Below are 16,708 nucleotides of genomic sequence, written 5' to 3' on the forward strand. Positions count from 1 at the left end.
ACATTGTGCCCATGTGGGGAATCGAACCCGGGCCTTTGGCGTGACGAGCCAACGCTTTAACCACTAGGCTACCCCACCGCCCCATTTTGAAAATGAACTACAAATTCTTACTTCTGAAAATACATTCCTCCACACGCAGAATTTCATTGAAAAAAACGCCACGTGAAAAATGTTTTTTCTTGTTTTAGACATAAAACATAATGCTATTTCTTTTCTGTAGAATGGACGTCTGTTGTTCTGAATGTTATAGAATAGACAATCTTTTTGAATTCCTGAAAATAACTCTTGCAGCCTCTGGATACTTTCCAAATGTAAAGTTATTTCTTTTTTTAACTACCACCCAAGATTCTAAACAAGGTTTTATGAAAGTGTATGAATCTTGAGAAGTGTATTGCCCAGCTATTTAACCTTCTGCGATTTGTTTGAAGAAAGGTCTCAAACCTATTAAGGGTTTCGGAAGCCTTACCTAATTATGTGTCATCAACAACAGTCGAGTTAAGCAGTCTAGATCACGAACAATACATAGACAATGGATAGAAATGGCCCAAGTACCGATCCCTGATGGGTGTACATGGATTCTTTTCTCTGCCTGTTATGATTTGGCAATGAATGGAAATCTCTGATTTGTCACATGATGGCCTTTTTTTCTCCACAGTGTATCATTATGATATGGATCCTTGAAATCAGATCTACAAAGCACGTGACTGAGAAGTGATGGGCAGTAACCTTTATTTGTCCCGAAAAGAATGAGTTAGTTAAAAGAGTGGTCTGACTTGAAGAAACCCTACTGCATGGACCGAGTTTCACAACATCACTCACTTGTTTTGTTGTTGTTTTTTGTGCTGACTCTGTATACGAGCCACTGTGAAATGGGCGGGCTTATCAAGACCCAGTACCCTCAATTTCAAGCATTTAGTTCAGTCGGATGTGTTTGGTTCCGGATTATTTACAAGAACCTGAAATATTGCAGTTTCTCTTTCTGATGGTACAGAAGGTTAACTTGCATATGTCCGTCCAACCCTTCTAAAGTAGCTGCATGTTCTCACCAGTATGTCTATTTTCCCGAACTTCTTCCTGGTTGCTTCCACCAGAGTTTTTTCTAAAAACATCCTGTGTGACGTCACCCACATTTGTGAGAACATCCTGAAACAGATAGTTAACACGCTATTAAAAAGCATTGGATCTATATGAATGTGAATTTCATGTATTTGCTGGTCTGGTTAAAGAATTCCGACACGATTTGAAACGTAACAATTTATCGTTGTACTCGGTCAAGGCACGCCAAAAGGATACGACTCGCAGTCAATCATCACGCCCTGGACACTACGGACCACTGAATGAATGACCATTTATGAATAGATGGGCATAGAATTTAAGGGATGAGAATGCATATGGCTTTCTATACCAGCTCAAGGGCTCGCTATTGGTTTCTGTTTACGCTAGACGCTTCGGTCTTGCAGTTCTTGACCACTCCCTCCAGACTGTTCTGGTTCCTGCCAGTCAATGAGCGTTTGGCGCCTTCTCTCGCAAACACTGCTGCAATTCCTGCTCCCATACCTGAACTGTAACCTGAAAGTGAGTATGTGTGGACTGACATCGACCATTTCCCAATTCCTGGCTTTTCAATGTATCAGTGTATTTGTGTGTCTGTGCGTGCGTGCGTGCGCGTGTGAGTTTGTGTGTGTGACGCAAACGACAATCAGGTATATGCCTCACAAACAATACCGGCATCAGAGTGGCAATTAACATCTGCACATGAAGCTTCAGCAGTACCTAAGAACCAAAACCAACTTCAGCAGCCACACAAACAATATCCCCAGAACATCACCACCACAAACAACATCAACAAACAAACAGCAACAACCTGAAATCATCATAAGCGACAGCCTGAACACCAACACCAGCAACAGTTACAGATACACAACAAACAATACAGATACAATATAAGTAGTTAGCCACAAACACCAGTATAATCCAACAAACATCCAAGTCACCACAACCATATATCAGGAAAGCCCAAAACAACAACATAAGTAACAGCACCACAAACACAATCAAAAAACACTAAAACAACAACACGTAGAAACTATGAGCAGCACGTCAAACTACAGCAGCAGCCAGAAAAACATCAGCTCCAGCACCACTACCAGCATCGCTACATCAAGCAGCAGCAGCCTGACCTACATCAGCTCCAGCACCACAACCAGCATCGCTACAACAAGCAGCAGCAGCGCGACAAACATCAGCTCAAGCACCACAACCAGCATCGCTAAACAAGCAGCAGCAGCCCAACAAACATCAGCTCCAGCACCACAACCAACATCGCCACAACAAGCAGCAGTAGCCCGTTCTACATCAGCTCCAGCACAACAACCAGCATCGCTACAACAAGCAGCAGCAGCCCGACCTACATCAGCTCCAGCACCACTACCAGCATCGCTACAACAAGCAGCAGCAGCCTGAGAAATAGCCTGACAACCTGTTTGATAAGCTGTTGTGACCGAGTGCTAGTGCAGGGTACCATTTAGTGTCTTGTGAGTTATTATGGGCTATCACCGATGTATGTATCCACGTGTACGCTATCCATAGATCATGTATTCATACGCACTTGGTAGGTGGCAAATATTGCTTCGAGGGATTATATGGTTTAGTTGTGAACAATGGTCGGTGTCCCGCCCATTTGTCGTCGCATGTCTCACTATTTTTATTGATTATTGGATATTTATATAGCGCACATATCCACGCACTAGTGCATGCTCAAGGCGCTGGTATTTTTTTCCTTCGATCATTGGATGTCAATCTCAACGGCTCATCTTATTATCAATCTCAACTACCTGGGGCGCATACAACTCTTGCTGCCACTAGGAGAACCGAGTTATTGCGGCTTTCCCATCCTTACGAGGTACCCATTCACAGCTAGGTGGACTGGGACAGACAGTCACAGTACTTTGTCCAAGTTAACTGCACGTTGCTGTACCCGCAACTAGGTGTCTGCAGGTATCCATGTGGCCACCATCTGGTCATATACAAACGTATTCATGGGTTCTTTTAAGTGCACAGGGTTGTGCACTACATATCTCACTACATTTCCCTTTAGAATAGCCCTCTATCTCTCTTGGAGCACAGCCAAGTACCAGGGACTAATCAAGTTGTGATTTCAATGTCTAATCAGCTCGAATAACACTGCTGTATAAAATTTATTTCTTGAAGTACATAATTGGAACATTATTCAGTCTCCTCTGAATTTTATCCCAAAGATGTTCATTTAGGTTTAAATCAGTACTAAGGGCTGGCCACTGCATAATGTTGACACCGTTCTGCTGTAGGACGTCCCGTGTAGCTCTAGCAGTATGGGCCCGGGCGTTATCATGCTGGAAATTGTTGTTCCGGTGACGTGCGAAATGTGGTATGACGTGGGGTCTGAGAGCTTGGTCGATGTAGCACACCGCTGTGATGCCGCCTCATCTCCCTGAACCAAGGTTCTGGAACACAACAGGACCCACTCTCTGGTTCAGGCCTATTCCACCCCATTCCATGATGCTTGCACCTCCCCATGAGTCTCTTTCCGTAACACATTAGTCTGAGTAACGCTGTTGTCAACAATATACAATCAAAACATTAAATGAGTTTACAGCTATCCGTTTCTGCGAAGGAAAATTCCAAACTGACATTTCTTTTGCTGCTTGAAGAAATTATATCTTTTCTAAGGATCTTCAGATTTTTGGGAGCAGTCTTAGGACAAATGACGTTCCAGTGTTGCCAAACATCGTGTACACCTTTAGGAAGACATAGACGCAGACGCGTGATACGATAACAGGTCATGGGTTTATTAATATCTATGAAATAGTGATGATACCAGGTGTTCGCGAAAAGATGAGTGTATCCTGCTCCGCTGGTGGTAGCATCGTAAGCATATGCTAAATCAACTTAACTGTTTGCCTGAAATAATTCGGGAGCGTATGGTACAAATCAAAGATGAAAATTGCATCTGACATCATTTTTCTCACTGATGCATCAAATTTCAAAATGTCCTCCACATGTCTACCATAAAACTTGAAAGCGTTACTAAGGCCTTGGATGTTGTAACCATGATCAAACAACTTCTGATAAAGAGTGGTATGATGCTCTTTGAAATTTTTGTACAAAGAGTATGCTCGTTTGTATCTCAAAGGCTGGCGCTGTTGGAATATTGCTCGACATAAAAGGAAGTTGACTATTGGGAAGTTGAAATCTTCCCTTTGGTCATACAGCCTTGTGGAGAGTTTTTTTGTGTCACTCTGAATCTTTATGCATACATCATTGGATGGGGAGAGTCACAAGAAAACTTTACCGTTGTTGACGTATAAAAACACAAAAAAACGCCAAAAGTCCCAAGTGCAAAGTGCCGTGTGTGTGAGAAAGTACATTATTGCTGGGTCGGACGAGCAAATGAACCCGATGTGACTGTGTTATTCCGGAACCATTGAAATACATGTTAAATCAGTGCCAATACTGTGCCACTTCAATTACCCATTACCAATTATTTATGCGTGTATTGAATATATGACAAACCTAACAAGATTTTTAGGATACTGAAATTAACGTACGTTACACATGCTAGATAACACATGGAAAGAATAGTCAGATTTACACACAAATGAAACACATGTACGTTGAGTGTTCGCTTTACTGCCGCTTTAATAATATATAATAATAATCTTTATTTGCACTGAGAAGGCCACAAGCCTATAGTACATAAAGTTATGTTACATTTGAGAGGAATTTAGATCGAGTAATCATAGCATAGTAAATGAGCATTGAAATATTTTGTAGAAGAACTGGATTTTTACTACTTAACAGTAGGGCGAATTTTATCACATTTGGATGGACATAGTAATATATTATAATATATTTTGTTCGCAACCGGTCATGAAATGGACATATTAGGAGAAAATGTAATTCATCTTCTATTTCGTTAAAATTACAAAGTGTACATATTCTATTTTCTCTTTTTACATTCATATATCTGCCTCTTTCAATCAACAAATCATGAGAAGAGCATCTGAATCCTGCCAGTGCTATTCTAAACTTTTTAACATTAACACAGGATAGATATGACTTAAGAACTATGGCATTTTTAAACAATGAATAATACATGCATGTATTTGATAAGGATATCCTTTCACACCATGTTTGAATATACATACCTTTCAGTCTTGTCGTTAAGGATTGTATGAATAACGTAGGTGATTCGACATATTGTGTATTCCATGTAATTCCAAAACCAATAGAATATAAAAAGTTTTTTACATTGGTTGCCCAGTTTTTTTGTCCACCTTTATCACATAATAGCATCATATTATAACACTTCTTGGGTAAGCGATTTGAAAGCATAATCAACAGTTTTAGCCAGTACTTAATAATGCTTTAATGCTTGTAAGAATGTGCATTGGGTACCTACCGCATTCACCATAAATCACTGGGTTAATAGTGTTAATTTTAACTAATTTTAACACATGCTTTAAACATGTGTAAATCTGACAGACAGATGATGAGTAGATTTCAAACGGCCGCCGAATCAAATGTGCATTTCCTAAAGTGAGTAAACTCCACACCACTACCACTACCAGCATCATTACAGCAGCAGCAGCCCCACACACATCAGGAAAGGCTACATAACATATCGTTTAATATTGTTTTATAAGGTGTTGCTGCCAAGTGGAGTGTAACATTGAGTGTCTACAGAGTTCTAATTGGCTGTTATCCCCCGATGTTTATGTACAAATGTGTAGGCTTTAGATCATGTATTCATATACAAATGGTATGTAGATAAAAACAATCAGTGAAATAGACACCCGGTGTCTATTCACAACCAAATAACCTTCTGTTTAATGGCAGAATGGCACTAAAATATACATCAATAAACTGCTTCACAGCACGATCATCTGGAAACCATATCAACAGCACCTAAAAGCAAACCATCAGCACCACCGCCAACAACAACAACACAAACATCAGGACGGAAGCCCTACACACAGCATGAAAACCCCATGAACAACATTACACAAGTAGCAGTATTAACACCATCACACAGGCAGAATGACCAGCATCCCCTAAAGCAACATCAGTTACCACATAAACAACATAAGAAGGGCCACAAACAACATCATTTTCATCTTAGAGAAACATAAGCTTCTGCACAAACATCAACAGCACAAACAAATCATCTGGAGCAGGACCACGAACAACATCAGCATACATACATGAAATGCGGATCCTACACACACCAATCTCACCTGTAATAAGCGCACATTTTCCTCTTAATGCCATGGCAACGGGAATTGACTGATCCTGCGTCTGTTTCTTCGAATCACACCTTTTCGTATTCCGCAACAACGAGGTAATGTACCTTTACCGTCAACCGGCCAAGTCACATGTAGCTATGTGCTCTCTTGACTGTTCTGGGAGTAAGTAGACTGTGTAATGCTTACGTAAGCTTGACACCAAAACCTGATTCAGCACCGTACACTAGGCAGTACAAACTGATCCTCAAGTGTTGTATGGCTGTGTGTACACTTGGCGTTTCAATGTATCATTTACCAAAGATTTCCTTTTCAACTTATATCTTAACCTGTTCATAGATACTGAGAGTTGTCTATATATTCTTTTGGAGTCAATCATTCGTGGCTTGGTACATATACATGTATGATATACGTACTTATTTTCACATCTGTTTGTGCGTGCTGAAGGATCATGACCGGGAAGGCCAAAGTCGTGACGATTCTCGGTTCCATGAATGTAGCCTTCGCGGTACTTGCAATGCAATGTTATGACTGAATGAACACGGCGCTCCTATCTTGGAGGCTCTGATAAATTACCTTCCCGGGACATCTGAAAAATAAATTTTAGCCATCCCGGCACGACACCGTGCTGAATAACTGGTTGTATGTGTAGCATAACAGCGAACGCAGCAATACCCAAGCTAAATGACGTGGCCTAAAACAAACTAGTGATTGAGTGATATGAACAACGTCCAACACCATCTGATACAGTCAGACACGTGCTTGGAAATAGTTTGTGAATTTCTGGTATTAAACTAAATGCTATTATGCTTATGTTATGTTTATTATGAGGTTCAGTACTTACACTTACACAAATTTAGACTTGAGAATAAGCCGGCTTCGCATCACTATTAATACACCCCTTATGGAGATACACGGGTATCAGAAGAGAGTGTTCAGCGAGTGATCAGATAAAAATGTGGAATTATTTCTATGAAGTAGTAAAACTACATTAAATCAAGGATACTAATTGAATATATCGGGAGCTCGGCTTCAGCCGACAGTCTCGAGCAGTTAATTATTTGTGGACCTAATTTACTCTTGATAGGAATAGGCTACATCACCAGTGTTAAGTTGGTTGGTGTTACTGGAAGTGCCAAACTGAGCACACGCATTAACGGTATTGTATTTGCAAGCAAAGCACAATACAGTTAACCCATTGGGTGTAACATTTACACCTTTGTGAGAATATTTAAACTGAAACTTCTTGATAATCTTAAACAAAAGCTGTATCCTGCACTACCATCACTTGGTATATTTGTAAATAGAGCAGGTTGTTGAAAGCGAAAAGATCATTTATGTAAGTTAGAATGTCAGACTCAAACTGACGTTTATGGAAAACACAGCAACAAAGAAACGCTTGATATCTATTGAGGATTATTACTTACACCCAGACAAGTGTGCAGCTCACAGGAGTGCGCAAATCCGACGTTTACAAATGGTTTCCTGTTTCTTTTACAAATTACACGTCTGCCTTCGACAGGGTGTTGATACCTCCTTTTAATAGCTGAGCTACTGTTAATCATTAATTGCATCAGATATTTATATCGCCTTATTTCATAAATAGTTGGCTTCCTCCAACAAATATCCTTGTTTGTTGTTAGTCCCGTTTATGCATACCATCGTTTTGCTGTTAATCCCTGTTAGATGTATATAGGTCTCTTCTGTGAAAAATGACTTCCACACACTCTTGGCTATCATCGGATTCTATTTGGTCTGAAGGTCACAATAGCTGGGAAATATATACGAAGGAATCAGTGATGACACCAGGTGTTCGCGAATTTGAGAGAATTTGTTTGTCATGATGACTAATACTGGACTCTAAATTCCGAAACAAGTTTCGCTGTTGATACAGGTATTTTGTTCTGGATCCAATAACTATGTTTGCAAGATCTACTTTCATATGTAAAGCCAGCTTGGTACCCCCTATCTTGTGTTCTATGTCGTTTCCATATTTGTAAAACGTGTGTCGGTGACCTCCGTCGTGTGTTGTTTGTTAGCAGCAGCAAATGCTTCAAATGATACCCTTGTTTGTTTTTAGGTTATTAAAAATTCTATCCAATTTAGCTATAATAACGGTAACGCTATTGTTCAGTGCATTATCATTTGCAGAAGACCTCGGCCAACAACGGCACTCTCCATCCATCCTTCCATCCGTCAAGTAATTCTCAATTGTTGTTCTTATTATAATGGTCCACTTCACAGCATTTGCAGACTTGAACAGGTTTCTGCAAAGATAAAGCGCCCTATTCGAGGATCGATTAATGAGAAACCAGGCTGTAAGAGCCGGAAATACTAGTAGTTACAGGCATAATGTTTCCGCACAATACGGAATCACGTATTGTCTCTCAAGACTACAATGCTCACGCGCATGCCTATTGCAACAATCTCAAGCCGCTTTACCTTTCCACGCGTACGGCACATGATCGGTACACGTGTATGCAAAACCAAAGTAGGCCGGCCACTGCAAGATTAGTTGACAAGAACCCCTTAAACTGTCTTCGGGAGATTGATTGGGACCATGCCACTCTTTTTAACAAATGATTAATGCTGACTCATCTTGGGGGCTTAGCCCAATACTGATTACTGAACATCTGAAGTTCACGCTTTGAGTACACAACCCTGTTGTTTGTATCCTCACAGTACATAATCATCAGGTCCTGTTTATTGTCATTCCACATCTGAGCTTCCAATATATTTACATTACCATGACTTCACTTGATTTCTTCGAATATCCCATACTTGTTGTGACAGAAAATGTAAACAAGGAATATCTGACCAGATGTGTTAACGTCTGCTATGCTTGTTCGTGCGTGTTTAATGTGTGCAAACATATGGGTCACTGACAAATCTATACAAGGGGTGGGTGTGAACGTGTGGTGCTAACTGTGATAGACTGGCTTGATCGATTTGGTAACCATGTGTATTTCACTTATTTTTACAACACCTGTGTTTACATCAGTAGTGACGGTAGAAAACTGCTAATGATCCACGATGACCGGACGAGACAGTGACTGAAGCTTGGACTCCCATCACCCTTCCCACCCAAACAAATAACCAACATGACTTTAGCATGTGCATCAATATTTATTTATATAAGCATAACTGGGACAGTATCTTGGTTTTCTTAAGTGGCACGGTATCAGTATTGTTAATATTTCAGGATTTGTTTGTTTTTAATTTGTACCATATAAATAAAACTCATCTGTCAAATTTTATTGGTAATTGTCTAGCCTATGTGGTACACTTCAGATACACAGTCTGCGATTGATTGAGGCATGTGGGCGTCTTGTGACCATCTGCCTTATGTAAGGACTGGTGTGGTCATTGTGGACCCACCATCGGCCCTGATACATTCTCCAGTCACAAAGGCTGCCTTCTCCGAGGCTAGGAAAGCCACAATGTGACCAATTTCTTCTGCGGTACCCGCTCGACCAACTGGCGTTGCTTTAGTCGCGGCACTCTCCATCTGGAACAGGGTGAATGAGTCAGTGAGAGAAACAATGTCGTTTTTTCAACTTGTTATGAAGGGAAATGTATTTGGGCTGGTTCTCTTTGAAAGCCAAAATGATTTACATTCATTACGAGACCGGTGAAGATCCGGAATAGAATTGGTATTTAGCACCCCACGCTTGTGTAAGAGGCGACTAGATCGATCCTCATTCTCTTGACCAGACTCGATATGTATGCCGCCATACAGCTGCAATATTGTTAAGTGCGGCGTTAAACAACAGTCAATCATTACGAGAATTATTTGTTAAATAATTTGTTGGTTCTGCATGAATGACACCTGGCTATGGCAAGGTTCGTTCTCAAAGTGTGACAAATTGACATCAAAGTTACTCTTCTTATTAATTTTCGGTTACCCCGCCTGGTATGGCAGCACCAATATAATTACCTTGGCCAAATCGTCTTTCGATAACAGGCGAGACAATAATTGAGTGGGTATGTAACCTGGGCTGAAACAGTGAAAACAACATCGTGAATAGAACAATCGTGCTAAATACAACAACAACAAAAGACAACACATCTGACATTGAATACAAACACAAACTGTAATAATGAATATAACAGTCACAAGGATAGTGTTTACCTTCGTGTAACCAAAAGGCCACATGATGTGCTTATTTACTGGTTTGTTACAAAACTACTTCCTGTTTGTCAGTTCCAACTTCCTCCTTCATGTGCTCCACGTGTGCATGTATGAAGTGATCGATACTCTAAAATTGTAAGACTTGAGAGATTGCTGGTAACACATATTGTCACATGCCATCGTTTCCCAATTGCGTAGATCGATGCTCCTGTTGTAGATCACTGGATTGTCTGGTCCAGACTCGTTTATTTATAGACCGCCTCCATATAGCTTGAATATTGCTGAGTGCGGCGTTTAACAACAAACAAAACCGAACATGCACTGACTAAAACAAGTCAACAGTACTTTCTATATAAGTATTACCTTTCTTTGTGTACTTACTTGACTGCATTCACGCGCACTCCGTGTGAAGCCATTTCTGTAGAGAGAAATTATGCTGTTTATTCGCTTGTTGGTAAAGCTGTTTAGTAACATATTATCAACCAGTTGCCTTCTGTGACAGGTATAGCTCCTTTTGAACCAAGTCTAACTCGGAGTTCTTGTTCCATAAAACCATGTACTTCATATTCAAGCTGAATCTTTTCATTACATATCGAGTGACTGATTTGGTTTATAGCTATTTTTCTCTACAAAATGTAAACCTACTTTCCTATTTCAGAAGTTTCAGTTTCTGCACGATCTTAAAAAGAATTCCAATATCAGTTTTTCTCTAACCTTTTAACTATCCACCACTTCTGTCTTTTCAACTATATATGATGAAAATATGGGGCTTGAGGTAGCCCTTATCACCTTTGCCTTGGCCGGATCGCAAATAATGGAGATGAAGCATTTCACTAGGTGTAGTTATATGTACAGCGTGATGTTTCGTCGTCCAAATTTAAATGCTTTGTTACAACCCACAGCAAACTCTATCACCTCACATGAGTGGAAACACATGGTTTTCAGAAACGTTTTGCATTTTTACCATGTGCAAGGTATCTTGTGTATGTATCCAAGGCCGCCTTCTACATGACATAGACACCGAATCCCGGAACCTGCACGGGAGAGAAGGTTGATCATAAGTTGAATGGTTTTTGCATAATAGATGGAATTAACAGATGTAGATTGTTTACTCCAGTTCATACAGATATCTAAAACGGTGAGGTAGGATAAGGTTCAATATTTGTCCCACCAAGGTAAGATTAGATCTGAGACTTTTTTCTCTTTAGTTTTCAAAACAACGTTATCTCAACACCTCCGACATCTCCGACAATTTTACCTGTATATAGGGGTGATGACAGAAAACAGGGTACACAATGGACACAAACAACAAACCAAGTGACTTGCCAAATGCGACACCACAAAGGTGACATGCAGGTGTACAAAGTTCCCATTTCCTTGTAAATTGGAATCTACCCACAACAAAAGGGTGGAAGCCACTTAAATTACCACTACTACCTTTTTCCTTTACTCACACAACACTCACTTTGGTCATGCCTTTGCTTTAGGATGTGGTACGTGTGGCCTATTCTGAAATCAACCGATAAGGTTTGAAGGAGGTTGGTTTTACACGTTGTGAATCATTCTTGTTTTTGTCAACATCAAACTCACAATTGTTCTTGTGCCGCAAGTTGAAATACTAACCACACATCCTGAAACATAAAGGTCTATTTAGCCCTATAACGACTCACATACGTAACATGCTACTGGAGAAAACAGGAAAATATCAGGTTTTAGATGTGGACATCTTATTTGTATCTTAGTTATTGGAAAATGTTTATATGACCTATGTTAGGTACTCAATACGTTTGGATCACTGCATCAAGACGTACAATCACATCCTTTGTCTGAAACGAGGAGCAATTTGTGGCTGCAACACTCAGCATATACTCCTGTTAAACATTCTTTCGTCCAAAATCTTGACGCATTTAATTATCTTCAGAAATCACTAGTTTAAAATAATGTCAGGCCACAAACCACACACATGGTAAGTAGAAACCCTTACCACATTCATAAGAAGTCTCTCTTAAAAGCAGAGTTGATTGTACAACTGTAACTGTATCATGACTATATCTTTGCTTCAGCAGCATTACTGCTGTATGATGTTGTTTGTAAGCAAACAATTCAGTGTTGTAAAATGTAAACACCAAAGGCTGGTGGAATATTGCTCTACATGAAAGAGAAGTAGACTATTGGAAAATTGAAATCATCCTTTTCGTCATACAGACACACTCACTTACAAGAAAGTACCTTTAGTTTCAATCAAATACGGTGCAACTAACTGTGTCAAAAACAGAGGTGCCTCCACGTTTATGGCCATGACACTGTCGAACAGCTCTTTGGTCGCTGATTGCAGTGGGCTGATCCCTGCGATCCCAGCACTGTTCACCTAAACATAAACAAAAGATAACACAATTGTTCATGTACTTTTTAAACAACCAGTAATGTAAAGACTACTGCACATATTCCAGAGAATGCTGTGATTGATAATATCAGTATACACCAGTTATCCAATGAACATCCGATGTCTTGAGTGGCCTCATATAACTATGGTTTGGCCTAGTGGTTCCAGGTTCAGGATCCGAGATCAGGACTAGTCCGTGGTGATATTGCCATAATATATACCCATGGCAATGGTAAAAGCAACTCTACACCAAACCAAGGCATGTTTAATTTAATGGTTAGTGGATTCTCCGTGTAATCAGTGTATGAGTTTTAATTATTTTACTCACAAAGGAAAAAACTTCAGGGGCATGCTCTTACAGCTTATAAATCAAATTATATTTTTATGATCAGTCAATTCATGTGGTGCCGACATTTGCAGGATGGATCTGTTACTTTATTTGTGTTAAAAGAGGTCACAATTCTATTCAGGTTTTCGGAAGCCTAGTTGACATATACTCTGTACACAAGCCCTTTTTCAATGAATGGTCTTATGTCGCGATTATCAAGACACAGCACCTTCAGTTTCAAGCAGGAAGTTCAACTGAACGTGTCTGATTCCGGATTATCAACAAAAACGTGAAATATTGCAGTCTTTCTTTCTGATGGTACAGAAAGTATGCAAGCATATGTCCGTCCAACCCTTCTAAAGTAGTTACTCACCAGAATGTCTATTTTCCCGAACTTCTTCCTGGTGCTTCCACCAGAGTCTTTCTGAAAGCATCCTGTGTGATGTCACCTACGTTTATGAGAACATCCTGAAACAGATCGTTAACACGCTATTGAAAACAATTCTATCTAAATGAATGATAATATCCTCTACTTGCCAGTGAGGAAATAGAGCCGATAATTGGTAAAGGAACTTTTTTCCAAGGCACACCTCAACATGTCCTTGAGGACAGAAATCCCTGTCAATCATGAAACCAGGGGCAAGTATTGTAGGGTCATGTCTTCATGAATAAATCGGCATTTATAAATATTTAGAAATGGATGCTGATTTCTCCATCAACTCAAGATTTCACTATTGATTCCTATATACGTCAGAAGCTTCCGTCTTGCAGTTCTTGGCCACTTCCTCCAAATTCTTCTCGTTCCTGCCAGTCAGTGACAGTTTGGCTCCTTCTCTCGCAAGTACTGTTGCAATTCGTGCCCCAATTCCTGAACTGGAACCTGAAAGGAAGAGCATGCTGACTGACATCTTACAATCATTTCCCGATTCCCAGCTCTTGATTGTGTGTGTGTGCGCGTGTGCGTGTGTACAATTGAATTGAGTTACATCTTCTTTTGCAATTACGCCAAGCTTGTAAGAGCCAATGATTCAGGTTTTAAATGTCACAGTAAGCGTTTAAAAAAAGATTTGTTTCTATCTGTTAATGTGCACTGTTGAGTGTTTAGTGGGTTAAAGGTGGCTATCATCGTTACATGCATCGGCATGCATTTTCACATGCACATTTTCTACGACCAAACGTGTATATAGTGAAAATACACATATGTTGTGACCATTCAGGATCAAGGGTCCTTCCGTACGGGGAAGAATGTGATTAACGTAACCTAAATATCGTTTAAAATTAGCTCACCATCTCCTCTTTCAACAAGTATTTGTCTCACATACCAGTATCCGGACATACAAACATCCTCATACAACCGACGCCATGAGCACTTTTATCTCTAATAAGCACAACTTTTACCACTGTATTCTTCCTTACGTGTGTCCTACATACCAATCACCGGGAATATAAAGACATGACATACATATCTTTACACAACTTATATAATCTCACCTGTGACGAGCGCAACTTTTCCTCTCAATGCCATGGCAACCGGAATTCACTGATCCAGCGGCTGTTTTACGTATTCCACGACTATGGGTTAGCTTAATATATCGCTACGTCTTCATCCGGCGTAGTCACATGCAGCTATGTGCACTCTTGCATGTACTGGGAGTAAGAACACTCTGTCGTTGTGTAACCTTGACATCAAACCTGATTGAGCACCGCACATTGTGTACCGCCAGCGCCTTAATCTTGCCTGCGTGGTATCTCTGAATAGAGAGACAAACTAACCTTTCAAGAGAGTTTAGGTTGTGTGGAGATTGGCGTAATAGTGTATCAATTATTAAAGATAAATTAGCTTAAATTGTTCACAGTTTCTGGTTGTAGCTTGAGATAGCTATTTAAACATGACTTGACATATATATATAATTATAATATACGGATGTATTTACATAACTGCTTGGTGTGTGTTCTGAACGATATGTTGTGTGTTCAGTTTAACAGCAATACCCAAGCTAAATGACTCAAATAAACCGAATCTGGAAAAGACAAACTTGTGATTGATGTTACGAGCAACGCCCATCACCATCTGACACCGAAGGTACTTGGAGACCGTTTGTGAATTTTTGGTAAGAAACTAAATGGTGTTTAGTAGAAGTGTCCCACAGTAACTGTTCGTGGCAAAGAAGCGCTTGAGATGGCTGTTTGATGATGAGTCAAACAATCGTGACTTGGTACATGTGTTTTATCGGGACTTTGTTTAACAGCCGTTTGATGTGTGTTCTGGACGATATATTTTGTGTGGTATTTGTAACAGCGAATTCGGCAGTGAAACTATATTCAATCATGTGATTCTATGTGAAGTCGTGTTGAGCTTCAATTCAGCCAGCAGTCATAGGCAGTTAATCAGTTGTGGACCTAACTTACATTTTGCAGTTATAGGCTACATACTGAATGAAGGTTTTCAAAGCCCTTGATGTTACTTGCAGAATCAAATGTAGCACACATATTAAACAAATTCTATTTATATTTTGGGTTTGGTTTGGATTTTTGGCGAGGAAAATAGGAATACTTTGTACATGACACTTTTTGCTACTCTGAAACAACACTGTTAACCGATGCAAAAGACTTTATCTAAATGTTTCAACTATGTCTTATTCAAATAACCTTTACACAAGGATCTCAGCATGTATAGGCGTATATATTTCAGAAATTGTTTTAGTATATTTGAATGTGGAGAATTAAAACATACAACAGAGGCAGGAAGATACACTTATGTACCAAACTGTTTGAGATCTTGTCTTAGTGAGTGAGTGAGAGTGGTGGGGGACACCGGAAATGTGTTTCACACAATGTACCCATGTAGGAAATCGAACCCGGGCCTTCTGTGTAACGAGCGTAAGCTTAAACCACTAGGCTATCCCACCACCTCTCGTTGGCCTTATGACACAATATACACATTTTACATATAAAATAATGTTTTACTTTGCCTGTGCTACCTCATAAAAAGAAACTTCTAATTACAGCGTCAGTTACTGTTTCCTATAAAACAAGTAGACCTCACAAATTTAACTTCCACATGTCAGTGACGTCTATACTGAAACAATCAGACTCATGTGTAAATGTTTGTCATGAGTGACTGGTAATATTGCAATCGTGATTCCTAGTACATGTAGATTAACCAACAAAATACTGCAAGGAGACCTAAACTGACAAATCAGTTATAGCCTCACAAGAGCACTCAACCAAATGCAGTGTATATTGACGTATTAAGGATTAGGTTAGCAATCGTTAAAGTAAAAAAAATGCATATGGCTGAAATGTTTAGCAGCAAAAGAAGATAACAGGTCTTATTAGAAAAGTGCTCTCGCCGATGTCCAGTGTTTGCCACAGCAGTCAAGAATGAGAAATTGTCCTCCATGCTTGAATTCTGTGCATCGCATGGAATGACAGCGGATTAAAACATATTTACCAAATGCTTACAAGAGTATTAAAATAAAAGAGTTTAAATTGATAAAAAATGAGTTTAATATTCGTGATACATATTTACTTTACTTCAAATTACTAAAATATCTCCCGTGTACATAGCTTTCGATTATCAA

General features: G+C 39.7%; 2 protein-coding genes across 6 annotated transcripts in view; one reads left to right on the plus strand and one right to left on the minus strand.

Moving 5' to 3' along the window:
• Nucleotides 1-16,708, minus strand: part of LOC124258639 (uncharacterized oxidoreductase MexAM1_META1p0182-like) — a 36,595-nt gene that overhangs the window by 937 nt on the left and 18,950 nt on the right. The window contains exons 10-12 of one of the 5 annotated variants that reach the window (XR_006893641.1): nucleotides 14,616-14,875; nucleotides 13,874-14,004; nucleotides 13,498-13,592 (exon numbers count right to left, since the gene is read on the minus strand). Coding sequence is in view for 2 of the 5 variants with exons in the window: in XM_046692722.1 (XP_046548678.1) it covers nucleotides 9,625-9,789; nucleotides 10,219-10,279 (226 nt within the window). In the remaining 3 variants the exon portion in view is untranslated. Of the gene's footprint in view, nucleotides 1-9,387; nucleotides 9,790-10,218; nucleotides 10,280-12,647; nucleotides 12,782-13,497; nucleotides 14,005-14,615; nucleotides 14,876-16,708 lie in introns of those variants that run through there. The other 4 variants (XR_006893639.1, XR_006893640.1, XM_046692722.1 and 1 more) reach the window with 4 other exon arrangements.
• On the plus strand, nucleotides 2,089-2,463 carry LOC124258671 (cell wall integrity and stress response component 2-like). Its single transcript, XM_046692747.1, has one exon. The coding sequence runs from the start codon at nucleotides 2,089-2,091 to the stop codon at nucleotides 2,461-2,463; it is 375 nt and encodes a 124-aa protein (XP_046548703.1).

The sequence above is a fragment of the Haliotis rubra genome, unplaced genomic scaffold, assembly GCF_003918875.1.
Source record: "Haliotis rubra isolate DU_JTF1 unplaced genomic scaffold, ASM391887v1 Scf1175, whole genome shotgun sequence".
Classification (NCBI taxonomy): Eukaryota; Metazoa; Mollusca; class Gastropoda; order Lepetellida; family Haliotidae; genus Haliotis; species Haliotis rubra.

Coding starts and splice junctions, on each gene's coding strand:
- LOC124258671 (XM_046692747.1), top strand. CDS start 2,089: ATGAGCAGCACGTCAAACTACAGCAGCAGCCAGAAAAACATCAGCTCC.